The following is a 26749-nucleotide window of genomic DNA, read 5'->3' as shown; positions in this document are numbered from 1 at the left end:
TGGTTTGCCAAATTTGCAAATAAATATGCTCTCAGAGTGAGAACCTGTGAAACAAGTTTTAATTTACAGCAGTACATGTGTGTGTTAAGAGATTAACAAAGTATTGGAAACAGAGGTGTGTTATGTAATTGCTCTCAGTCCCTGCACCACAGAATTGTGAAGCTGTAACAACACGGATATTGGCCCTTTGGCCCTGAACTAACCTGTCCAAGATCTTGATTTACGCACCTATCCAAGTGCTGTGCTGAAGAGGACTGGAATTATATACGTGCTTAAGTTCAGCACAAGCAGTGTCACATTAATGAATCAGTGGCAGGTCTTGAATCAATGGGAATTTTGCTTGACTTGCATTGGAGTAGGAGCAGGGCCCTTTGTAAATGTCACAGTCAGACTTTAATGCAACCACAGACATCTAGATAAATAAAAAGGACAACCACTGTTGCAATGTTAAGAGCATCACCTTGCCGTGCATGAGAAGGCGTATGGTAAGTGTGACATTGAGACCTCCTTCAGTCACTTTTGTGTCCTTCGTGTTCATCCTGGCCCAGTATCTTCAATGCTTGAAAGCAGTTTCTTATTTTTTCACTTAGTCAACCTGAAGAAACAAAAAAGATATCACTTGAATGGCTGAAATTTTTCAATGCTGAAAATATCACACTGCGCAGATGAACTAACACCCCCTCTTTGATTTCTGTTAGTATGGTTTAGCTTGCGAAAATCTTCTTTAATTTTTTATTTTAGTCCCTGAGTATGTCATACTTCATCGAGGAGGCGATAAACTTCCCTTTTCAGTCTTCAAGATTCTGTTGGCTTCATGTGCTCTGAAGTAGAGAGCTACTGAGTGCGGCAGAACTGCAACAACTTATTGAAATATAGTATTTCCTTGAATGGACATATTTGTGTGTGTGTGTGTGTGTGTGTGTGTGTGTGTGTGTACGTTGTCATTTTTGTTTTATCTGGGAAATGGAGACATTTGCATTCCTCTCCCTTTTCCTCGCTGTCACCATCCCATTCTTTCTTGCTGTTGCAGAATAGAGGATTTTATGTTCCCTATGGTTAGCTGAGCCGTAAACACTGATCCCTACCAGCAACAGCAGATGACACATTAGCAAAGACATCTGAGTAATGAAGAGCCACTTGCTGCAGTAAATCTGGGCACTGTCTGGCTTTGTTTTTGTCTAAGAAGCCCAGAGGTGGCTCTGTCTCTCCAAGGCGAAAGCTCAACTTCAATCCTAAATGGAAGAAGGATGTTTCTTAATTCCTGATGACAAATGGCAGATTTTCAGTCATTCACAAAGTCATAAATATCCTGACATGCTAATGAAAGCAGCAAGGACTGGCCTTGAAGGGATAAACAAGCATCTATTATGAATTTATTAATGCAAGGGCATTTATCATTACAAATTAAAATGGGGGGGAAAGGATACATGTTACCAAGGACAGACAATCCTCACATAAAGAAGGCTGAAAGCTTTCTTGGAGACTGTTTAGTAACCTTTGCCCATCTTAGGCCCATCTTAAAGAAAATGGAATCCTTAAAGTCACACTCAGAGAAGAACATTATTTTCAGAATGGTCAAAAAAGGCACTTCATCCCTACAACCAGTTCTGTGAGACCTAACCGCATAGAATAAATGGGTCCTCTCTGTTCCCTTGATTACTAGGGCCAGTTGTTCCAAGATCAGTTAACCTAGTATGGGACCAGCACATGTCAGTAAAAAGCTAGCATGTACCACAGTGTCAGTGAACTTGGACTTCTGACTAAGCCCTGCGAGAAGACACACTAACCAACAGGAGTATAGTAGAAAATCTGATCGTGGCTTTGATACTCCAGCAGCCCCTCCTTTAGATTATTATTTTTATTTACACTGCTCCTTTCATTATCATGGCATCTCCCAGCCTGAGAAAAACAGAGGAGAGATCAATAGAAAAAATTGCCAAAGGGGCTGGGGACCACAAACTCCTGTCTGTACCATTGACACACCTTCAGTAAGTCAGTTTGGCCCAGCTCCTAAAAAGGTGTTTCAATAGGAGTAAGGTGCCTTTGAGGAGTGGGGCTTTTGTGATAGTCAATCATTGCAAGCCTCTAATGAATAACAGTGAGCTTCTGACATTACCATTGGAGAAACACACCAAAGAAATGTGGTGGTGGCCTTTTGTAGAGTGCTGTTGATTCACAGGTGAGTTCAGGAATGTTGTGACTAAGGCTGGCTGAAAATGTGCCATCAAAAAAAATTTGGGGGGGGGGGAGGAAGGGAAGGTCACAAAACAGAAAGCCGGAAAACTTTGTGTGTGTGTGTGTGTGTGTGTGTGTGCATTTTAGAAGAAAAGTAAAAAATGTCTGCTGCAAATGCCAACAGACTCCTCATCTCTTGTTTTCACCAGGAAAAAATAAACAAGCAATCCAACCAGCTCAAATATACAACTGGGCTTTTATGTGTGTGGAGTGGTGTGACGCCAACTCTAGATCTGACATCCAGCACTTAGGGTATGTCTACACTACAAAGTTAGTTCGAACTAACGGATGTTAGTTCGAACTAACTTTCATAGGCGCTACACTAGCGCTCCGCTAGTTCGAATTTAATTCGAACTAACGGAGTGCTTAGTTCGAACTAGGTAATCCTCATTCCACGAGGATTAAGCCTAGTTTGAATTTACTAGTTCGAATTAAGGGCTGTGTAGCCCCTTAATTCGAACTAGTGGGAGGCTAGCCCTTCCCAGCTTGCCCTGGTGGCCACTCTGGCCAACACCAGGCAAACTCTACTGCCCCCCTCCCGGCCCCGGACCCCTTAAAGGGCCACGGGCTGGCTACACAGTTTGTGCCAGTTTCAAGGCTGCCAGCACCCAGCCAGCAGACCCTGCACCTGACACCCCATGAGCCAGCCACCCGATGCCCCCCAGCCCTCCCCCTCTTCCCAGGACCAGCCTGGCGGCTCCCAGGACCCTGCCCGGGGCTGCAAAAGGCAGGCGCCCACGTGGTCTAGTGCGGAGATCGTGGACCTCATTGAGGTTTGGGGGGAAGCCTCCAATGTCCACGATCTCCACACTAGCCACAGGAACGCGGCAGTCTATGGCCGCATGGCTGCCAGCCTGGCCGCCAGGGGCCACCAGCGCAGCCGGGAGCAGGTGCGCTGCAAAATCAAGGACCTGCGGCAGTCCTACTCCCGGGCCTGCCTGCTAGGGGCCGACCCGGAGGCCTGCCCCCACTTCCAGGCTCTGGACCGCCTCCTGGGGGCTCATGCCGTCCCTGCCTCCCGGGACGTGATAGACCCCGGGGCAGAGGGACTGCTCCAGGAGACGGAGGAAGAGGAGGAGGGCTCTGAGAGCCAGGAGCCTGCCGGCAGCCTGCCCAGGACCCGGGACCGCTGAGGCACCCCACAGAGCCGCTTGCCTGTGTCGTCCGAGGCCGGGGAGGCGTCCACCTGTGAGTACCATCATGCTCCCCTTATGTGTACGAGGGGCTGAGGTGAGAGGGAGCCCCGGGACCATGCGCCTGGGCCTTGCCCACCACGGAGCAGCAGCTGGGGATACTGCAGGGGCCCTGGCCTTGCAGAGGGGAGCTGGGTTTCACACACCTGGGCCCTTGGGGTAATTGACCGCTGGTCTTGTTTCACCACAGCCGCAGCACCTGGGCCTGCAGGGCGCACCACCCCGCCTGCAGCAGCCGCCCGTGCCCGGGCAAGCAGGAGAGCCAGGAACCAGGAGGAGTACCAGAGGCGGCACCTCCGGTTCCTGGAGCAACAGCTCCGTCTCCAGGACCACTGGGTCCAGGAGGACCTGAGGCTGCGCCGGAGGAGCTTGGAGGCACTGGAGGAGCAGGGCCGTGCCCTGTGAGGCCACCTTCAGAGCCTGCTCGACCGCTTCCCAATTCCTCCTGCTCCCCCTCCTGCTCCCCCTCTTGCACCCCCTGCTCCTCCTCCTCCTCCCCCTGCTCCCTCCACACCCCCCATCCCTCCTTCCCCACCCTCCACAACCATTCCCCACCGACGACCCCGGACCCGCAGTGTTGCGAGACAGGAGAGGCAGCCGGACCCTTTAAGCACGAGCCTCAGATAGCCTCAGACAGCAGACACACAAAGCAACTACTGACCTTATGCCCTGCCAGAACCAGTTTCAGCCGCCCTTAAATGCGCCCCTGCATCCAATCAGTGTGGACGCCCTAGTTCGAATTAGCAAAACGCTAATTCAAACTAGTTTTTAGTTCTAGATGCCTTAGTTCGAATTAGCTTAGTTCGAATTAACTAATTCGAACTAAGTTAGTTCGAATTAGTGCTGTAGGGTAGACGTACCCTCAGTCTTGTGGAAGCAGAAGAGACAGTTGGGTGAGGGCCAGGTGTGAGAGAGGAAGGCACTAGGTAGTGGAAAGAGGATGGCATGAGGAGAGAATGATTCCAAAAAGGAGATGCCCTTACCAAATAGTAAACATATGAGAGCATTCACAGACTTAACATGAAAATAGAATGGTGACTGCCTTATTAGGTCATTAGCAACAGTCTCAGGTGTAGTGAGTCCAGTGACCCAGTAAAGCATATTAACAGCTGAGTACAATGAGTCCAGGAAGTATTTTTTAATTATGTGGATCTTTCTGTTTGAAAGAGACACTTGGGGTGTGTCTAGACTACATGCCTCCTTCGACGGAGGCATGTAGATTAGCCAGATCAGAAGAGGGAAATGAAGCCGCGATTAAAATAATCGCGGCTTCATTTAAATTTAAATGGCTGCCCCGATCTGCCGATCAGCTGTTTGTCGGCAGATCGGGGCAGTCTGGACGCGATGCGCCGACAAAGAAGCCTTTCTTCATCGGCACAGGTAAACCTGGTTTCACGAGGCATGCCTGTGCCGATGAAGAAAGGCTTCTTTGTCGGCGCGTCGCGTCCAGACTGCCCCGATCTGCCGACAAACAGCTGATCGGCAGATCGGGGCAGCCATTTAAATTTAAATGAAGCCGCGATTATTTTAATCGCGGCTTCATTTCCCTCTTCCGATCTGGCTAATCTACATGCCTCCGTCGAAGGAGGCATGTAGTCTAGACACACCCTTAGAATGAAACTTGCTGCATTTTATAATTTTTGTTCAATGAAAGTAACATTTATTGTGGGTATCACCATAAATATACAATTGGGCTTTATGGGTGTGGAATGTGTGACCCGGCCTGATGGGATAGGATGAGTGCAGTTTTATACCACTCCAATGTATCCTCCCATCCAGGTGCTTATATGGCCTTATTGCTGCAGCTTTGGAGCAAGCCCCAAGTATTTTAACATCAAAATGATTTCTCTCTCCCTTTTCTGTCCAAACTGACAGGTTAAACAGCTTGGTTGTGTCTAGACAGGCCAGTTTTTCCAGAAAATCAGCCACTTTTCCGGAAAAACTTGCCAGCTGTCTATACTGGCCACTTGAATTTCCGCAAAAGCACTGACTTCCTACAGTAAGAAATCAGTACTTTTTGCGGAAATACTATGCTGCTCCCGTTCAGGCAAGAGTCCCTTTTGCGCAACACTTTTGTGCAAAAGGGCCAGTGTAGACAGCTCAGATTTGTTTTCCACAAAAAAGCCCCGATCACGAAAATGGCGATCGGGGCTTTTTTGTGGAAAAGTGCGTCTAGATTGGCCACGGATGCTTTTCCGCAAAAAGTGCTTTTGCGGAAAAGCATCCGTGCCAATCTAGACGCTCTGTTCCGAAAATGCTTTTAACAGAAAACCTTTCCGTTAAAAGCATTTCCGGAAAATCATGCCAGTCTAGACACAGCCCTTGATTATTTTATAGGATTTGTGGTTTGTGTATGTGTGTGAGTAAAAATGGACTACGGTAAAGCTAATTCAAATGAATGAGTTGGCATTTATTTACTTGTCTGTGGTGAAGTTGGAGGTTAGGCTGAAATCTAACAGAAGTGAGTTTCAGTCTAGATCCGGCTTCTGTGAAATTTCTGCCTGCCGCACTTTACAGTTTCTTTCCAGGGGTCAACAGTTTCCCGAATCCAGTGGAATGTAGCAGTCATAAGGCTGTGGAGGAATAAATGGGGTCACAGGCCAATTACATGGATTGCTGTGAATATCAAGGTGGATATTTTGAATTGTACCCCATTTCCTATGGCAAGCCAGTACCGAGAGTACAGAACTGGGGGAGAGGGGTGACATACTCATAGTGCCCTTTGTTGCTACACAGCCTGGTCTCTGAGTTTTGTATTATCCAGAACTTTAGCAGGGTACGTGGCTTCACTATTAGATATTAATGTGTGTCAATAATAAATCCCAGAGAAAATAAATACATGGATAACCCTGGCCAGGTCTGCCTCCTGCAGGGCTCCTAAGAGCTGTTAATTTTGGGTAGAACCCTATTATTACCTCATGGTAAAAAGTGGAAATTCATCCTCTAAGATAGAAACCTGACTCCCAACTCATGGAATTTCTGATTCCCTATGCACCTTATTCTGACATTAAGGACATTCAGCCCAATAAAAAGGGTCTTTTCTATATAATTTATTCAATATATATTTCCATAACAATGTCACATGTAATACACTTCAACCACTACTTTCTACATATGAGGTGTCTGTTTTTAAGCATGGAATTGCCGTAATTGTGGCTAGCCCAATTTGTTAACATTTGAAAATAGATTAACAATGAGCAATAAGCCATCACAATAATACAAAGAAAAAAATCCTGACGTATTCCACTGGATTACACTAAGCTACAGAACCAAGTACATGCTGAAAAGGCAGCTCCAGAAGACAAATGTAGAGAGGTTAGAAATTCATGCAACATCCAACCCAGTGAGGAAGGCAAGATCCTACCACAGAGGAACTGATACCAATCTGTGAAAGGCTCTTTTTCTAGGTCATCATGATCATGCTTGCTTGAAGCAAGGATGTATAGGGAATTCTCTGAGAGAAAAGAAAGGACCGGGTATCTCCCACAGCAGCGCAACTGTGCCAGCTGGAAAGATGTCTGTTTCCTGTAAAAGCTTCATCACTTGCAGGAATAAAAAATACCCACTGTGTTTTACTGCCATTTCAGATCACTATAACAGCTGCTTTGAAGTAACATTTACAGGTTTAATATTTCGGTTCTCACTTACCAGCTCTCTTGTAATAAGTAAAATCTTTGGTATTGTAGGAACATTTAGTCAACTACAGGACTATACAGAAAATAAATTCTCAGATCTTTGTTTGAAACCTGTTTTAAAAAATCATGATAAATGACTCTTTTATGGGCAGTCAATACTCAAAATAAAGAGCCAAATACTTGCCAAGAATTTAGCCATTCTAATCAATATCTCCAGGACTGATTTTAAACAAGCAGAATCCTTAAAACTCAAAAGCTAGTTTGTCACCTAAATGATGAAGTGCTCAAAAGTGAAGAAAAATAAAATATTATATTTATTAAAGATTTCAAAGTGCAAGCTCTGAAATGGAACAATTGATCTTGTTTTACTGCTGAGAATCTATTGCTAAATGGAAAATTGCCCATTTGCTAATTATATGTAACCATGATACCCCCAAAAGAGCAAAACAGAACTCTTAAATAAATTTTTTTTTTTATTGCTGTTACACAGCTGTTGAGTGAAATACCATCTGGTGCCAAATTTTATTCACCTTAACTACTTAAGAGACCCAGTGAAGGGTGGTTCAGGGACCAAATCTTATCAACTCCATAGATCCCTGCTTTGTTTAGAATATAACACCAGAAGCCATAACAGGAAAATGTGGCAGCTGATAGTGACTTTACTCCCGTGTGGTCTTTTTCTGAAATCGCTGGGCAGATTCTGTGCTGCATCCAACTTGGTAAGCATAACAGCCCTTACTTTAGTGCTGCAAAAGCTATGTCTGGTTTCTGTTGCACATCCATTATAAAGCCTCTGTTTTCAAGAGGTTGCTGTAAAAAAAAGTACAAGCTTGGCACTAAAAGATTAATACATGGAGATGAATTTATTTGATCTGATTAAAACCACAATCCATTTAAAAGTATCTCAGTTCTGCAGGCCAAATTGTGACCACTGCTGTCCATGGGTAGACCCATTGACTTTTATGGCATTCCATAGGGGCAACAAAAAGCAACATTTGGTCCTATAATTTTTATACCAAATGAGGGAAAATGGGGATGGAAGCAAAGCAACAAGAGCCTGTTCTCACCAATGATCCTTTGGCTCCTCTGAAGGATTTTGAAGAGGGATTGATGAATGAATGATATTTTTCAATGAGGAAATGTCTAATGTTTACTGCAGAGCTCAGCATTACTCTGGTCTTAGTTAACATCTTCATTGGTGATATGGAAAAGGGTGTTAGCAGCACATTAGCGAAATCTGCTGATTACACGAAATTGGAAGGCTTTCCACACACCAGCAAAGGCAAGGCAAGAATATAAAAGAAGATGGAGATGAGAAATGTGGGCAGAAACCAACAGGAAGAGATTCATCCTGAAGAAATGTAAGCTAATACATGAGGGGAAAAGGTATTTGTGCCAGTGGGCAGAGAAACCTGGAAAGCGGTCAGACCATAAAAGACCTAGGGATAGGTAAGTGGACAGCAAGTTAGAGGTTGAGATGTCACATCATGAAGCACAGAGATTAAAATAGGCCCTCTTTATAGGGATCTGATGCACCTGTTCCTGGAATTTTATGTTTAGTTCTGGGTACTCCATTACCCGACAGATTGAACACTGGAGTGAGTTCATGAGAGAGCAATAAAATATAATCAGGGCGAGACTGATGTACATGAAAAATTATAAAAACAAAAATGTTTAACTTGGTTAAGCAACAAAATAAGGAGACACATACAACTACTGAAAAACAAACATCTGGGAAGGAGAAGAATTAACTGGGAGTCGTACAACAGGGTTGGTTGATGTGGGAGGAGGTAATAACTAGGAATTATAGGAAGCAGCTAAAGAGAAAGTTTAGGCTGAATTTCTGGAAAACTCTTGTTGACACTGTATTCTCCTAATTGAGTAATATTTGGCAAGTAGAAGTGGCAGGAGCCTGCTCATCCATAAAATGGACTGGATTTAGCACTGTCATGGCCAGACCCAATGCCCAGTGAAGTCAAAAGAAGCTTTTAATGTCAAGAAATTGGGTCAGGGTCTAAAAGGGACATGAGCTGGTCAGGAACCAGAATTTCTGCTTCCTTGAGATATCTGTGTTTTTTTCCAAATTGGTATGAAAAAAAAAACACATTTCAAAATATCCCACATAATAAAACTTTGGAACATTTCTTTATTTTGAGTCAATCCAAGTGCTTTTAATTTGACAAAACTGAAATGTTCCCTTTTGATTTTGTCTTATTATAAAATAATATTTCACAACAAAAATCATTAGAAAATGAAAATGAAACATTACAATAAGGTCGGACCTTTTCCAAAATGCTTTGTTTTGATTTTTTAAAGGAAATATTACCAAAATGTACATCTTCCTGCAGGACATTTCTATTTTGACAAATTGGAATTTTCTAGTGGGAAAAAGGTTCCACTAGAAAATTTTCATCCAGCTCTATTTGAGACTAATCTTGTGTTGTGTAATCTTGGCAGGAGAATGGATTTAGATGAGTTAATGAGGTAGATTTTTTTTCTATCTCTAATTTCTAGGACTTTTTAGATTTCCTGGCTTTTTTTCCCCGTTTTTGTCAGAATATTATCTTTACTTAGGAAGACTGATTTTTTTTCTTTTGTCAATGAATAAGTTAACTTGGTAGGGAAAAGAAAGGTCATACAGTATTCAAGAAGACACAAAGCTTGTTTTCTTTTTTTTTTCCCAGTGCGCTGTATTGAAATCTGAAAAGCCCCATTTCAAATTCTGCACTCTGCAATTGCACATGTAATAATAGGACACACTGGCCTTTGATACAATTCTCTTCAGGGAACAAAAGCTTCCTTTGGCAAAACTACAGCCACTGCTTGTTGTAGGTTACACATGTCTCTCCAGTCAAGCATGATTAATAACTGTTTAAAAAAATGCTCATGACCCATGGCAAGTATTCTTTCAACTATAATGCCAGCATTATAGGCTCTGAATCTCAGTAATTTTAAAATGTGCTTCTACAATGGAACTATAATTTAATTACTTTTTCTTCAGCCTGTTCCATTTTGTTTCATCACTTTGATTGCACCATGTGCCTGGCAGCTTATGGAAGGCTTGCATCTGCCTCCAGGATTATTTCACTGGCTGATTTTGACATCTGTTTCTGAAAATGACTTTATTTGCAATGGCATAAAGAATAATCAGACTTGTTTAATCCAGATAAATTGGGAAAGAAAGAGAGAGAGAGAGAGAGAGAGAGAGTTGGAGGGAAGAAAGAGACAGAGGAGAGAGAGAAAACAAATCTCTACCAAACATTTCAGAGGATGTCAAAATAATCTGAGCTGCTCCTGTGGGTCTGACAAAGCAGTTATCTGATGGATATGATACATGAAAATAGGAGTCACTAAGTCGGCTCCTTTTATTGTTCGGGTGGAGCTTGCAGATGGGATACATAATGCATTGTAGCGCAAGCTGCATTAGTTTAATGTAATTTTCATCCCAAAGAACTACATTTGCAACACCATCCTCTGAGACCATAAAGTAATTTGCAATGATCAGTAACACCAGCTAAAAATTTCTACATTACATCAGCTCAATTCAAGAGCCAGTGTGGCTGACTTTTTTTTTCCTCAAAATGCTGCTGTAAGAATGTCTATTGCACGCAGAATTATGTTGTACACTACCAAGCAGAAAGTTTAACAATAATTTAAAAGGGCTGTTACAAAGCATGAGCCAGATCACCTGTAGATTGGAAGGGCAGGCACATGAAATGCCTGGTGCCACTTTTTCACATGGCAATTTTCAGGATATACAATATGAATTACCATTTGGTGATTTCAGTTTATATCACGATTACAGTATTATCCAGTTAACATTCCATGCAAATTATAATTCAGATTTTTCAAAGCTCTTCCTAAAGTCAAATATTTTACCTGCTCCTTCTTACTGCACATATTAATTTTGCAAACATCCACTAGATGATTAGAACCAATACACATTGGTTAAGTAGGAAAATGCCCTAGGAGCGCAGTTTCCATGCAATGAAAGGAGAATATATTTTGAAAATGCCACTGAACTTCTTTTAGAGGCCAGGGTCATTGAGATTCAAAGTGGTGGACCTGAAAGTCAACAAAGATGACATTATTCATCTCCCCTCCTCCCCCAAGTGCTCTGTTTCACAGCTGAACCACTTTTTCACCCTCTATTTCAATTGCTTAAAGTTTATGTCATCGTAGCTCCTGCTCTCTCTCCATCCCTTGTCTGACTCTTTGAAGCTGCAACCATGCTGCATTTGAAGCTGTGTCAGCAATGGCTAGGCTGCAATGGCCAACCTCTGCCATTTTGGACAGCAATGTTTTTCTGTGACTTGTTACAGTCCGCCCTCCCAGGCAGTTTGATGCTACATCCTAGTGTAAGAAGAATTTATCTTTCTCATGAAATAAAATATCCTTTTCCCCAAAGGCAATGGAAAGGGTCTCATAAGCAATAGCTGTGTATAAAGTAGGCAAGTTAAAGACTAGTCGACTAGTCAACTATTCGATAAGCATCTGTCGACTAGTTGATTTCCCTGCCACCCCCTTGCTGTCCCTATGAGATAGAGGCAGCAAGGGAGGGGAGGGGTACTTCAAAGTGGCAGCACCGCACAACTGTGCAGTGGCTGCCCCTTTGAAACTCTGCCTCCGTGCGTTTCAAAGGGGCAGTGGAGCCCGACTGACCTTGGGCTCTGCACAGAATGCAGCATAACATGAAGCCCGGGATCAGTGGGGGACTCTGAATCCCTCGCTGACCCCGGGCCCCATGGCTTTGAAATGCACAAGAGCCCTTGCTGGGGACTCTTGTGCATTTCAAAGCAGGCACCCTCGTGCAGCCCGGAGTCAGCTGGACTTCCTGCTGGGCCTGGGCTGTGCACGGAGTTCCACATTCCACCTTTGAAATGTACAAGAGCCGAACAGGGGTTTGTGTACATTTCAAAGGAGGAATGTGGAAGTGCCTATCAACTAGTTGAATAGTTGAAGGAAATTCCATCGACAAGTCGACTAATCAATTAACTGCATTTTAACATCCGTAGAATAGTCAGTTGTTGATATAATAGTTTCCAGTGTAGTGTGGGCAGGGGGTTAAATGGTTGTCTTGAGTATGAGGCATTTTCTCTCTCACTGTACATAGTCATCCTGCTCCCCTGACTCTTGCAAGCAGTCCCATCAAATTCAGTGAACTTCTCTCAGGAATCCCCTGGGTCCTCTCAGCACTTAGGTCTCCCAGGTGATACAATAATATGCTGTTTTCCCAACAGAAGTGAAGCACAAAGGAGAAGGGGAGAAACAAAATACTTTCACTCTTCTAGTTCATTGTATTACCTCTCTTGGGCAAAAATACAGCAGGTGTGTACAGAGCCTTACATAATTCCAAGGTTTAAAGATTCCACTTTACTAATCTTCTTACAGGCTGAGAAAGAGGCTAACCTCCTCTGGCAGCCTGCATCTCTACTAATTTGGCATGCCTAACAGCCTATGTTTGGAAGCCTGGTTGGAACATATTTGTAAGAGATGCCACCCGAAAAGGACTTTGGAAATGCTCATTGGTTTTGCTCAACCACACATAGTCAAACAGAAATGTAGCTTCAGCATTTGCAGTTAAGGAAAGGGAAAATAATCGTGCTGTGGCAGGCCTTCTGAGGAATTATTCAAAATATGGGGGTGAGAGAAATGTCTCTTCTCCATAAACATCTTCAATAACACTTCAAATTAAATTTCTGAAATATACACATAAGATTTAGTAGGAAATATTGTATATTCAGTAAATGCAAACTGAGGAATTATTTCAGGAAAGCATTCACTCACATGTTTCTTTAAGCATGTGCTTCCATTCTATTCTTATTCTTAATAAATACTACTACTACTAAAAATATTGCTACTACTAAAAGTATAGCACCTAGGATCTCCAATCATGGAAGAAGAACCCATCATGCTATAATGTGAGTACAAACGCATAACAAAGATGGTCCCTACCCCAAGGAGCTTCCAGTCTAGCCTAGGATAAGAGATAATAGATGGATGCAGAAAGAGACTTGGACTACAAAGGAATAAAGACTATGTCTACACTACAAAGAAACGTCAGAAAAAGATACGCAAATTGCGAACTGCAATCTTTTTCCACTTTTTTTCAAATGATACTTTTCTAAAAGAGGCCAAATGTTGGGAAACAACCCTCTTTTGGAACATACCTTCTTCCTCGTAGAACAAGGTCTCCAGGGGTGCTGAAAAAACACATCTGCTTTTCAATTTTTTTTTGAAAAAGCAGATGCATTCCTTGGACATGTATCCCAAAAAAGCTCTGTAGTGTAGACATACCCAAAGAGACAGTATTGGTCAGCATGATGGCAGTGGTTTCAGTACATCAGCATCTTAACCATGGGACTTAAGCATGTGTTAAGCATGAAGGGAGATATTTTTCAGATTTGGGGCCTGGATACAAGAGAGTCAGTTATTCACAATGCTATTTTATTATTTACTTCTAACAGCACCCACTGTGTATTAGTATACAATTTCTAAACAGCAATGAAGGCAAAATCCCTGCGTCAACAAGTCTATATGGTATGGTAGGGTACGAGTTGTCCAAATAAAGTTAATCAAAGCTATTGAAGTGAGCAGTACTATGCTCTATGACTTGAGTATAAACTAAAGCAAAGAAATTGATAACAGTTTGCTCAACTAGCTTTTCTCCCCTTACTTCCATTTGGTTCTGCATAATTTGCCTTACACTGGGAGCAGAGGTGCTTAATTATGTGTCATGACTACTTTTGTTATATTTTGGACTTATCCACAACTACTACAGGAAGCACAAGGAAAACAATGAAAGGGATATAAAAAAAAAGGCAGGAAGGGATGCTGAATGACTTTATAAAGCAACACTTTTAAAACTAATGAAAGAAAATACTTGAATACATAACCCAATTAATGTGAGCAAATCACAGTAATCTCTATCACAAGATATTACTGAGGCAAAGAAGTTAGCAGGATTTTAAAAAATAATCTATTTTTATGAAGAAGACAATCATTCACACTTAGATTTCAAATAGCTAAACTAACCATTTATAAAGGATATCAACTCTCATATATCAGGACATGGGAATTGATTCAGCAAGGTCATTAATGAGACTGCTTAGGTATTTAAAAAAATGTTAATCTACGGCTATGTCTATACTGCACCCGTTTTGCACAAGAAATATGCAAATGAGGCTAAGCGTGGAATATTGACGAGCCTCATTCGCATAATTAATAAGTGCCCGCTTTTTGTACAAGAGGCTTTTGCTCAAAAAGGAGCCATCTACATGGCTCCTTTTTGCACAAATCCCCCTCTTGTGCAAGAGCTGTTCTGCCACATTTTTTTTCCGGAAGAACAGCTCTTGCACAAGAGGGGGTTTTTGCACAAGAAGGAGCTGTGAAGAAGACAGGTGCTCATTAATTATGTAATTGAGGCTCAGCGATATTCCACACATCTTCATTTGCATGTTTCTTGCACAAAAACGGGTGCAGTATAGACATAGTGTTCATGTTTTATTAGTCTTTAAGGTACTGCTAGACTATTTGTTATTGTTTAAGTTTTTGGGGTATTTAAAGTGAGACACATGCTTAAGTACCTCACAAGATTGGGGACTTAATCACTCACCACCTAGCAGAAACTGCCCCATAGAAATGTTATTGCATAACTGCTATAACGTGATGATTTCACATTTACCTCTGAAGTACCTAGCACAGACTGGCTAGATGGACCATTGATCTGATGTAGCATGGCAATTCCAATGTCCTAAGTTTTTTGGCCAAGCAATCAAATATTTAGGTCTCGTTTTAGCTGAATCTCCTGAACTTAAGATGATGATCTGAGATTTTTCATAGCAGAGGAAGAAGGGATGATGTGGGGCCTCAAGCACAATGAGTGAGGTATGAGTCAAAGCAGGGTAGGAGAGTACTGGAGAAAATGGCTGTTTTTCCTACAGCATTCAGGGAGGATAGAGGCTCTGGATGAGCCAGGTATTTAAGCATATGTCTAACTTTCAGCATGTAAGTAGCCTCACTGACTTCAATTTACAGGCCAACTGATTTCAGTGTGATCACTCATATGTCTAAACATTAGGCACGTGCTTACATAACATGCTTATGTCTGCAGAAACTTTAGAAGATGCAGAGAGAGAAAGAACCTAGTAGTGGGGTCATTGAGTACATGGAGCAGGGTAGTTTCAGAATGAACAAAAAAGCCAAATTGGAAATAGTTAAAGTGTTATGCTGGGAAATGTAGTCAGAGAAAAGTCATTTTTTCCAGAGGTTTCCTGAGAATGGGGAAAGCAATCATGCAGTAGAGGGAGAGTAGTTAACTAAGGGCATGTCAAAGAAAGGTTTTTCCTCCAAGAGGTGATAAAAGAAGCACTGAGTGAGGCAAGGAAAGATCCAGCGGATAGGAAATAATTGATATAAGGGGAAGTCCCGACAGCCAGAAGATGATCATTCAAGTCACTGATTATAAGAATCTGAAATTGTATAGGTCACACATTAATATTAAAAATAATGTGCCATTTTCAGCACAAAACCACTACTTTTGGAAGTGTTTAGCATGTACACATTAGATTAATTTATGCTTGTACTGTACCTGGTCCTTTCATTTGAGGAAAGGAATTGGTTTGAAATGTCAGGTAACTGGTTTGATTAAATCAGGACTAATGAGCTGGGTTCTGATGGCTATTTACAATGGATGCTGAATGTCCTGGGTAGATCCATGCTTGTATATAGTTACTGTTCACTTCAAGGAGGGAAACAGATATAGAAAGAAAACGATCAATGTGGGAAATTTCACTGTGATCTGTTGAATTCATTTAAATATTTTGTTATATTATTGAAAATGTGCGAAAAACATTTCACTCACACACCTACACACAAAGTCACAGCATGGGAGTGATAGGTGGCAGAATGCTATTTATTTTTACAAGTTTGGGATGACACCAAACTAATGCAAATAGCATTAAATCTATATGTTTATGTTAACAAAAATGAGTCAGTGGATCCACATTTCCCCTGTTTACTTTTATATTTATGTGACAAAGCAAGAGGATCTTTCCTCCCAGACTGTAATAACTTTAAAGAAGAGTAATTTAATAGCTTGAGCTACTGGGCCACATCCCTTTCATTTGTTTAATTCTTTAAAGGACTAGTATATAAAAGATGCTGCTAACACATAGGACATGACACTAGCTTTATGATTCTGACCTTCAGCTATCAAGTATTTTCCAATACTGTATTGTTAATACAGTGGCATGCTATACACAACATACTAGAATACATCTGCATATTGTTCCTGTTAATGCAAATTTCATGTGTAGTTATTCATGGACTTAAAGCTAACCACATGCTTATGATTTCCAGAGTTGGAATAGTCAATGAATTGAAAAAGCCTGTTTTGCATCTGTTCTAGAACAGGGTTAAAACCTGAGACTTCCCAGATCCCAGATGAATGCCCTGCCCACTGCTCTAACAATTATAATTGGGAGGTGCTTTTCTGGCTTTTCTTCCCATTTCATGAATGACTAATACTATGTGAGTTTCAAATTCATAAATAGTTCAGCATCAGTTGAAACTTCATTTTTTGGTGAATACCCTGAACGTTTTCAACATTTTCAACCTGCTCTAGCTGCTATGTTTGAAGGCTAACGTGAATTTAGAGTCAGCTGTGTCTGTAATTCTTTCATACTCCATGGATGTTTGAGCACACCAGCTTTATCAGACTCTGTATTTGCTCCAAGGGAATCCCATGCTTGAATAGTCACTGAAAGCAAAATTTGAATTGAATATGTGAATTTAAATAGCTGCTTCATAATTTTGCTGTGCTGCTTAATTATGGCCAGTCTTTTTTACACTGTCATCGTTTTGGGGACAGATTTGTCTCATCTCATATGCTAATTATACTGCTGGCATTTAGGGCTGAATTGTCGCTTTACCCAAAGTCCTCAGTAAGGAATAGTGCATAGTTGTGCTGCCCCAATATCAAAATTTTCTTATGACAGCAGAAAATTGACAAAGAATATTTTGTTTTCCATTAAAACTTTTTTTGATAAATGTTTGACTGGATCTTATAATATCATAATAATCATCATAAAAATCATAACACTATCCTAGTGGGTACTGGAAACATTAGCATGCATATTGTGCAAAGCCCAGATCCCCAATGGTGGCGCCTTTTTCATGGGAGTTAGCTACCAAAATATCTTCTAGGATCTGGGCCTCATTAACTGAGGCCAGGTCTATACAAGACCCAGAAGGTTGAGTTATGGTACACAACTCCATCTACATAAAATACGTAGCTGTCCATTTGCTGACAGTTCATGTATAGGAATAAAAAGTGAAATTTGACTAAGATTCCTGTTTTGGTACCTGATACATATATGTTTGCCATGTTCTTCACTCAGCTCTAGAAATATGCTAGGAAAAGAGTGGAATCCAGACTTCACTACTTCAGGAAATAAAACCAGGGTGCTGAAAGTGAGCAATTTTAGGTTTTAATCCCACAGGTGAAGATCTATTAAAATAATAATAGATGTAAAAAGCAACCAAATATGTAACTAATCTAGAACTTTTCAGCTCATGCTAGCAAGTACTGTGGATTGCATATCTTTTTTGTTTATACACCCTTTCCTTTACTTATTCCATAAAAATATCAGCCTGACAGTACAGGAAGTGTAAAGAAAATTGTTTTGACATCGTTTTTTAAAAAGCTAACAATACAAAATTTAATATATCATCTTCTCACAGGCCATTATTGGAACTTAACAATAGCTTGGTCTTAGTCTTTATATTGTCTTTTATAATAGTGGCCACATTCTGACTGAATACCTACTTACGTGAGAGTTATTTTGCCACCAAAACTAAGGCCAGCTAAGAAAAGTTTCTTGTTCATGGATCTGAAATCCTCCATGAAGGACTTTTTCAATTATGCCAGAATGTATTTTAAATGTGGTGTTTTTCTTATTCCTTGTGTTCATTTTTAAATGGTTATTTAAAAAATTCTAAGGGGAATGACTTTTCCAGAATTACCTTTTTATAGCAAAGGAGAGGCTTGCAACTGAGTCTTGTGTGGATAAATAGGAAGGAGAAAGCTGACATTAACTTTAGCATCACCTGTCAACAAAGAGAGATGCACTGGAGCCTAGAATAGAGGATAGGTAATGAAAACAAAATCCCTAATGCCATCTTGCATGGGGACAGAAGTCAAAGCTAGGGCTGGTCCAGAATGTGCCATTAAAACTGTTTATCAATAGAAAATGAGGTTTTGGGGGGTTGTTATATCAATGAAAAAATCAAAAATGTCCAGAGGTGCGGGGTTTAAAAATAAGCTTGCCTATCAGCTCTAGTTACACTATTTGTTACTGCAGCTGAGCTCCACAGGACTCTTCAATTGTTTGGGAGTGGGCGAGTCAAGGGAAGAGTATGGAGGGGATATATAATTACATGGATTCATTGCTACAGACCTGAAATTCTGTATTAGTCCCACGTCAGATCCCTCTCAGCCTTTCATGCACCAACCATGTGTCAGGGAGGCACAGTGAGCAGGATTTGGCTCTCTATGTGGAGGGGAGGCAGGATACTTCCCAGTTCTTCTCTCCAGAGAGGAACAGAAGAGATAACCCTAAGAAGCAGCCCAGTATTGGTCACGTTGCTCAGAAGCGTGAGGACAACTGGGAAAAGGGCATATAATGAAAAGGAAGTCACAAGCCCAACTCATGCTTGAGCTGTTTACTACACTTCAATGCCTTGTTACAGAGGTAGGAGTTTGGGCTGAGTAAGATCTTTAGAACTGGACCTGTTGAAAATGTTCTCATCTGAAGACAAATGCATGGTCAAAAAAAAGTACTGTATGTTATGTATTACATTATTGTCTGATCCTGCAAAACTTCTTTCAGCAGAGTAGTTCTTAACTTGAGGCCAGGCCTACACTACAGACTTCTGCCAATAATATAACTATTATAGTCAGGGGTACGGTGAAGCATGGCCCCTGACCAATAGAGCTGTGCTTGCAGAAGCCTCTAGTGTAGATGCAGAAAGGGAGCCAACAAACTTGCCAAGCAAGATGGGGAAGCCCAAGCTCTGTGCTCTCAGAAGGGGTGGGGGCCTCAGCTGGAAAGGGCAGGGCTGGGAACAGGCAGCCTTCAGCATCACTCTGAGCATGCTATGCCACTACAACCCCCCACCAGCACTCAGTAGGGTTGCCACGTGTCTGGTATTGACCTAGACAGTCCAGTATTTTTGCCTCCTGTCTGGTAAAAAAAATTCAGAAAATACCGGACACCTAAAATGTCCAGTATTTTCTGATTTTTTTCCTGGCCTGGAGGCAAAAATACTGGACACCTTGCAATCCTGGGGGGAGTTCAATATTTTTGGTTCAAACATCTGGCAACCCTAGCACTCAGAGCTGCCTGGAATGCACTGCACAGTGCTCTGGTGGCAATTTAAAGGGCCCGGGGCTCTGTCTGCAGCTGTTGCTATGGTAGCAGTGGTGCCCAGGAGCTCTGGGCCCTTTTGAATCACCAGGCCCTGGGGCAACTGTCCCCTTTGTCCCCTTTTCCCTGGCAGCAGGCCTGAGATGCAGCTATATCAGCAAAATGTTCCTTTTGTTAGTATAAGTTGTATCCACAATAGGAGAGCTTTGACAGTAGTCCAGTATTTACTAGTGTAGACATGCCTGAGTAGTCCTCGATTTCAGTTGACGATTTGTGTGATTAAAAGTTTGTGGGACTGGGCTATAATACAGTTTTATCATGTCGTTTGAGATAATAACTTGGGCTACAGAAAGCGAACTTCCATTTACATCCTTACTAGAGGAGAACAGTTGGTTTTATGTAAGTCTGTATTGCAAATACATTTAATTAAAAGGTTTCTGTGGGCCTTTTGTTCTTCATATGGAAAATGTTAATCCCTTTATTTTGGCACACTTCCTTCATTTTATGATACTTTATTGCAACACATGTTTTAAAAGAAATGTACAACACACCATATGTTAACACTTAACCATATTAAATGCAACATCTTTAAATAATGAATATAAACTCCAGAATTTTCAATGGTATTTGACAAAGTTAGCCTTTTCCCCATTTGTGAATGGTTAACAGACTGTTTGCTTTTTATTTTGTCATTCTAAGCTGATCAAGGAATAGATTTTACAAATGTACCTGGCTCTGGATTGATACTGAGTTGTTCGTAGGTGCGTATGACTAGACACCATACTGATTATACGGTGAATGTTTTTATTCAGGCTTTATCACATGGTAATGTAGTTCTTTGACTGCATAACTGAATATTTGTAAAATAATTCTTCCCAGAACAATTGTCACATCAGTTGCATTTCTTCATTAAATAATTTCTGCTACAACCCCGAAATTCACTGTTTGAGAACGTTTGCATGAATAAAATTATGGTTCATGAGCAGTAAGGGGATATGACAGGCCCAATCAAAACCCATTTATTTATTCAACAAATCTGTGAATGGGTGGGTTATGGATTTTTAAAAACAATTTATCCGCTGTACTCAACAGTAATGTTGAAGTTCATCATTGGTGTAACTCTGCTGTTGGGCTCTAAGCCAGGGCAGGGTGCAAAACTGTGGGGCTGAAAAATAAGGTGAAGAAAAAGTTGAAAAAAAAATAGTAGGAGGAGCAAATATGCTTGCTTGCCCAGGTGCTAAAATGCCTCATTGTGGCTCTGCACCATTGAGGTCAGTTGCATTGTTACCAACTTCACCGATCATCAAGGAATGCAAACATCAAGGTTCTCCTAAGGGACTTTGACACGCAAACTGCATGTGATATATTAAGTTATTACTGAAGTTGTTAAATGTATATTTTAATATATACAAAGAACTCACATCTTGCTTGCATTGGGGCAACTATCGATAAGCTCAATGGATTTTATCCCTTTCAGTGGGAATTGTATCCAGGCAGCTGGTGGCTGAATTGGGTCATTATTTGGACTCAAGTATTTGCACAATTAGGGCCAGAATTTACAATATTGATGAGTTAACATTTCTGTATAAGCCTCAATTCTTATATTTACCAACTTAGTATTACAGGGGCCAATCCTGCTTCCAACTGAAGTCAAAGGGAGCTTCGGCAATGCAAGGAATGAATCATCAGACTCTCCAAATTAACGAGGCTTTGTCTGACTGTCACTGTTGGGAGACTCAGAAGACTGCCCAAGAGGAAAGAGGAGTTTTAAGCCACCTTCGTGATATTGGATTATGGGCTGCTGCTGCAGCAGCTAGAATGCCCCTGGTGTAGGTTTCTACAGTCCCAAGGCCTGTTCTAATTTGTGGCAGCTTCCATATGGCCCACAGCCCAGATCTTCTACAGTACTGAGTGCTACAGGCATATGTCCTCCTGCCCTTGGAACATCCCATCTTCCAGGTCTGCAAAGGGGGAGAAGGCAGGATAAGGCCTATGTTGCTCCTGTGCCCAAGGAATTCTCTAAGTTCTGTTGTTCTCCACCTTGGCCCCAATACATTGCTGTGGCAGCACAAAAAGCCATGGAGGAACCAGTAACAGCCCCAATCTCTGTACTCCCCTAACTAAAACTCACAATGCTTTCAGCATAAGGAACAGTGTAGAACTGTTAAAACAATTAGCCACATCATTTAGCGTTCCCTTAGAGTTTCAGACATCTGCTTTTCAGCTTGCTCATGATATTTATATTCAAAAGCTCTTTACAAATAAGAGAGTGGCTAACAGTTCTGTGAACCAAAAAGCAGGGATACACTGATGATGGAGATGACGCTAAGACTATCTATCCAGGACCCCATCCTTACTGTTGAAGTCAGTGGGTGTTTTGCCATTGCTTTTAGCAGCAGGATTAGACTGGAGCCCAATACAAAGGATCCTACTGGGTTCAGTAGGGAAATTCCCAGCTTGGCTCTGTCCTGCCCTCATTCCTACCATGAAGGGAGAATTTCTAATAAGAGGATCATTAATATTCCATGAGACTGTAAACAAGTTTGCCAGTTTATAGCTCTTGTGGCAGTGTAACTGTGAAAAGGACTCTTTCCCACTAGAATCTGAGTTAATGTGCGTTTGATATAGGTAGGGCCCTACCACATTCACGACAAAGAAAAATATATCATGGATAGTGAAATCTGGTCTCACCTGTGAAATTTGGTCTTTTGTGTACTTATACCCTATATTCCACAAGGGAGATCACCATTTCTGAAACTGGGGGCTCCAACCCAAATGAGCGTTGAGAGGTGGAGGGGATCTCAAGGCTATTGTAAGGGGTTTGCAGTGCTGCCATCCGTACTTCTGTACTACCTTCAGAGCTGGAAGCTGGAAAGCTGAAGGTGCTGTATCAATGCCCAGCATTGAAAGCAGCACTTCGGATGGAATGCCATACCATGGCACCATTATTTCTATGTGGCTACAGATAGCTGTGCTGCCTTCAGAGATGGGCAATACTCTCTGAGAAATCTGAAGACCACAGGCCTGATTCTGTAGTGTCTTGCCCATTGTGGAGTTACTTCCAGCCAGGCAAAAGAGTTGTAAACCAGAGCCAATCGGAACAAGCAGCATTTCAGACTCTCTGAGGTAAATGATTGCACAAAATGGAAGGCAGCGAAGAAACAGGTCTTTTGTCCTTCTTCATTTGGCAAGGCTGAAATGTTTCCCTTCTGTTTCTTATGGAGCACCAGCCAGCTTGGTATCTCCTTGCTGTCTATGATGCCAGCTCAGTCCTGGAAATGAACAGGGTTTTTTAGTTCATTTGAACTCCATCTGCTGGCTGGATGGCTGTTTCTGCAGCAACTAAACCGTAATAGTGGTGATTCGTTACTACTGCTGTCTTTGTCAGTCTCTGAGATAGCATAATGGTATTTCTCACTGAGAAGTGATTCCTTACTACACACCAACATGTGTAAGGCATGTCAAAATTGAGAGCTAAATTACCTGACATTTTTCCTTAATAATCTCTTTATCGCATTTTTTAGTGAGGTGAATACAATGTTTATTTACATTTTCCAGGGATCTACTTTAACAGCATAGATTTAAAAGACCTACAAGCAGGTCTTTCTTATAATATTATCACTTATCAAAAAGACAAAGAGGTGAACATAAAGCAGTTTGTATGTCACAACCATAAATGCGTATACAGTATTGTGATTAAAGCGTCCTGTCATCTGCTGATGTTGTGAAGTGCTTCGAGATCCACAGATGGAAGACATTATGTAAGTACACAACATTATTATTGTCATTTCTTCCTCTTAACTGCTTTAAGACCTAGTATGCAAAATGCTTTTGATTAATTTTAATTTTGCAGAAATGCAGAAGACAAATCTCCACAATAATCCTTCTCCTTGTTGTCCCTATTAGGGAAATATGTGAGTTCAGAGTCTTTTTCCTGTTCCCCTACTGTAAATCCTCAGTAACACTATGAACTTTGAGGAAGTTACCCTAGATTTGCCTGGGTGTAACTGACAGCAGAACTTGGCCCAAGAGGCCCGATTCTGATGTCAGATACTAAGGCATAAATTGAGGCTGACTTCATTAAAGTCAACGGACTCTCACCAGTATAAAACCAGCTTAATGAACTGTTCCAGTCTGATTAAGGGTGAGTTTGAATGCTGGCTTCTAGAAATTGTACCTGGAAGGATCAGAAAGTACTTTATGAGCATTAATTAAGCCTCATAATACTCCTAGAGATGAGTGATTTAACGTCACGCAGCAAGTCCGTGACACAGATAGAACAGAAGCTGTCGATGCTCCTTACCATTTTCCTGCACAAACTGTACAATGCCACCTCCCCCAGAAGAAAGTAGGTCCTATTGAAAGCAGCTGTAGTCTACTGAAGGACATCCTATTCTTTCTTGTTTTTTCCCCAGTGATATACCAATGCACACACAGACCTTTACAGATAGAACACAATGCTGTATGCCCCGAAAACAGGGATGCTGGGCTCTGCACATCATTTCCAGAAATCTCTTTTCTTTTCATCTGTAGCATTCTGAATATGGTTCTAAAATTTCTTTTAACAATGATATTAAAGTATCAGCAATGTTGACTAAACACCACAATGCTGTTCTGGGAAGTCTCCTCTGCCATATTTTGTAAGGATGGGTTAGCACTGGAAGAGGCTTCCAAAAGAAGTTGTGGACTCTCCATTGCTATAGGTTTTTAAGACAAATACCCACCGGGAATGGCGTGGATATATCAAACCCCACCTCAGTGCAGGCAGCTGGACTAGATGACCTCTCGAGGTTCCTTTCAGCCCTATATTTCTATGATTCTTTGAGTTGTGAGCCTTGAAAACTGGAAGCACAGCTGATGATGATTCATGACATAGGACCCTGAAGCTTTATTCTAAAATTTGATTCTAACCAGCTTTTAAACTGGTTAGTGGAGTTGCGGGGAGGGCATGGCCCACTGGATGGGATGTGAAGCAGGAAGCAGAAAAGGCATAGGGAAGACAGGCAGGGAGAGGAGGACGGACAAAAGGAAAGAGTCAGACATTTGATTTGATGAAATACTCTAAGGCTATATCTACACTACATGTTTTTGTGGCAGAAAATATGCTAATGAGGAACTCATTAGCATATTTTCTGCCATTTCTTTTTGCACAAAAAACCTCTGGGAGAGGCATAAGGGAGATCTTGCGCAAAACGGGGGTTTTATGCAAAATGGAAGCAGCTACACTGCACAAAAAAGAAATGGCAGAAAATAGGCTAATGATGTCACAACTTATGCTAACGAGTCCCTCGTTAGACTATTTTATGCCGCAAAAACATGTAGTGTAGACAAAGCCTAAGTCGGCTGGTTGAGAGCCTAGGAGTTGCATGTGTAAATGATTATGTTGTGGAAACCAAGCATTGAAACTAAGCAGTAAATATCTGGTGAAAGGTGATGCCAATCAACCAGAATTTCATCTGAGTTTTTTTTGGCATTCAAGCTCTAACAGGTTCACTGCTGTGAACTGAATTATCTTTACTCACCTACAATGAATTGCAACTCATTTTATTTTGCAAGATCACAAAAGAATAATCAGATTAATTTAGAAGCTGAGAGAGTTATGAAAGGTTTTGTCAACTGAGATATGTGGTAAAGAACAGTAATGTTAATGTCATGAAGGCCTTTACTTTTTTCGCCAAAGACTCAAAACCAAACAAATATTCTATTTCTATATTTTGTGTAATACAATCTTTCTATATAATAATTTCTGTCCTTTGACAACTTCACAATGCTCTTCTTAGCAGGGAGTCCAAACTGAAACCACCAGGACAAACTTGCAATTGGCATCTCTCTATAATGGGACAGACCACAACTGCATATCTGAGCATCTCCATCAATCTCTAGAACAGTCAAGGTATGGATTCAAAATCTGGAGACACAGCTTGTCTCTAAATAGGGAAAGAACAGGTTACAGAATATTTAGATAACTGAGATGTATTCAAGTCAGCAGGGCCTGATGAAATTCATTTTAGGATACATAAGGAGCTAGCTGAAGCAAATTTGACACTGTTAGTGCTTATCTTTGAGAATTCAGAGGAGGGGTGCATTCCCAGAAGGTTGGAGAAGGGCAAACATAGTACCTATCTCTAAAAAAAGGGAACAAAGAACACATGGGGAATTATAGACCAGTCAGCCTAACTTCAATATGTGGAAAGATACTGTAACAAATTATTTTTAAAAGTCAATTTATAGAGGACAATAGGGGGATAAACGATAACCAACCTGGATTTATCAAGAACAAATCTTGCAAAATCAAACTAATTTCCTTCTCTGTCAAGGTTATTGAGCTAGTACTGTTGCCAACGGAAAACTTGCCTGAGTAAGGACTACTATTTTTAAGGCTATATCTTAAAATCACTTTATTATTTTGTATTTTTTAAATTGAAGTTACTTTGGTCTTTTTAAAAACGTCATCACCTCATACAGTTCTGCACAGCATATTTTTATGAAAACCATAACTGTCCTTACATGTATGCTCCAAAAAAAAAAAAAAAAAAAAGAGGGGAAAAATTACCTTTGATTTTGTTCTTTACATGATTTGTTCACTTTTTGCCTCTCTGCTTTTAGAGTGTGTCTAGAATATAGGGGTTTTTTTTTGAAAAAAGGGGCCTTTTTTCGAAAAAACTTCCCCTGAATCTAGACTGCTACCATGTTCTTTCATAAATAAATCGAAAAAACGTGGCATTTTTTTCGACCGCGGAAAACCTCGTTTTATGAGGAATAATGCTTTTTTCAAAAGTGCTCTTTCGAAAAAAGGCGCTACGTAATGCAAACTGTGCTTTTTCAAAAGAGAGCATTCAGACTGCCTGGGTGCTCTCTCTCAAAAAAGCAGCTTGCTTTTTTGAAAGTACTAGTTATAGTCTAGATACTTTTTTCGAAAGAGGCTTTTTCAAAAGTATCTTTCAAAAAAGCCTCTTTGAAAAAAGAGGCTTGCAGTCTAGACGTAGCCTCAGCGTTTTGTGGTCTCCAGAAATTGTAATTTTTAATATGCTGAGAATTTTAGGCTTCCGAACAATTTTCAGACCCTTCTGAATTTTCTGATATAAAGGGTCACTTTATATTAAATGTAAGTGAACAGTAAAATCAGCCATTTTCAACAGAGGCCCTTTTGTTTCATATCGTTGTTGCTATTCACATTAATGCAACAATATAACTTATCACTTGGAACAAGGAAGCTTTGTAGCTTATATTTTTTGCTTATAAATGTAGTTCTGTTCTC

The 26749-nt window shown here is 41.1% G+C and overlaps 1 protein-coding gene across 17 annotated transcripts in view; it reads right to left on the bottom strand.

Annotated features, from left to right (window-relative positions):
• Nucleotides 1–26749, bottom strand: part of LOC102455363 (poly(rC)-binding protein 3-like) — a 685006-nt gene that overhangs the window by 84868 nt on the left and 573389 nt on the right. For all 17 annotated transcript variants that reach the window (XM_075921613.1, XM_075921612.1, XM_075921614.1 and 14 more), the window contains one exon: nt 461–595. In XM_075921613.1, the coding sequence (XP_075777728.1) occupies nt 461–538 (78 nt within the window). In that variant the 5' untranslated portion in view covers nt 539–595. The remainder of the gene's footprint in view (nt 1–460; nt 596–26749) is intronic.

Source organism: Pelodiscus sinensis, chromosome 2 (assembly GCF_049634645.1).
Source record: "Pelodiscus sinensis isolate JC-2024 chromosome 2, ASM4963464v1, whole genome shotgun sequence".
NCBI lineage: Eukaryota > Metazoa > Chordata > Testudines > Trionychidae > Pelodiscus > Pelodiscus sinensis.
This window is presented reverse-complemented; position numbering and strand designations above follow the sequence as displayed.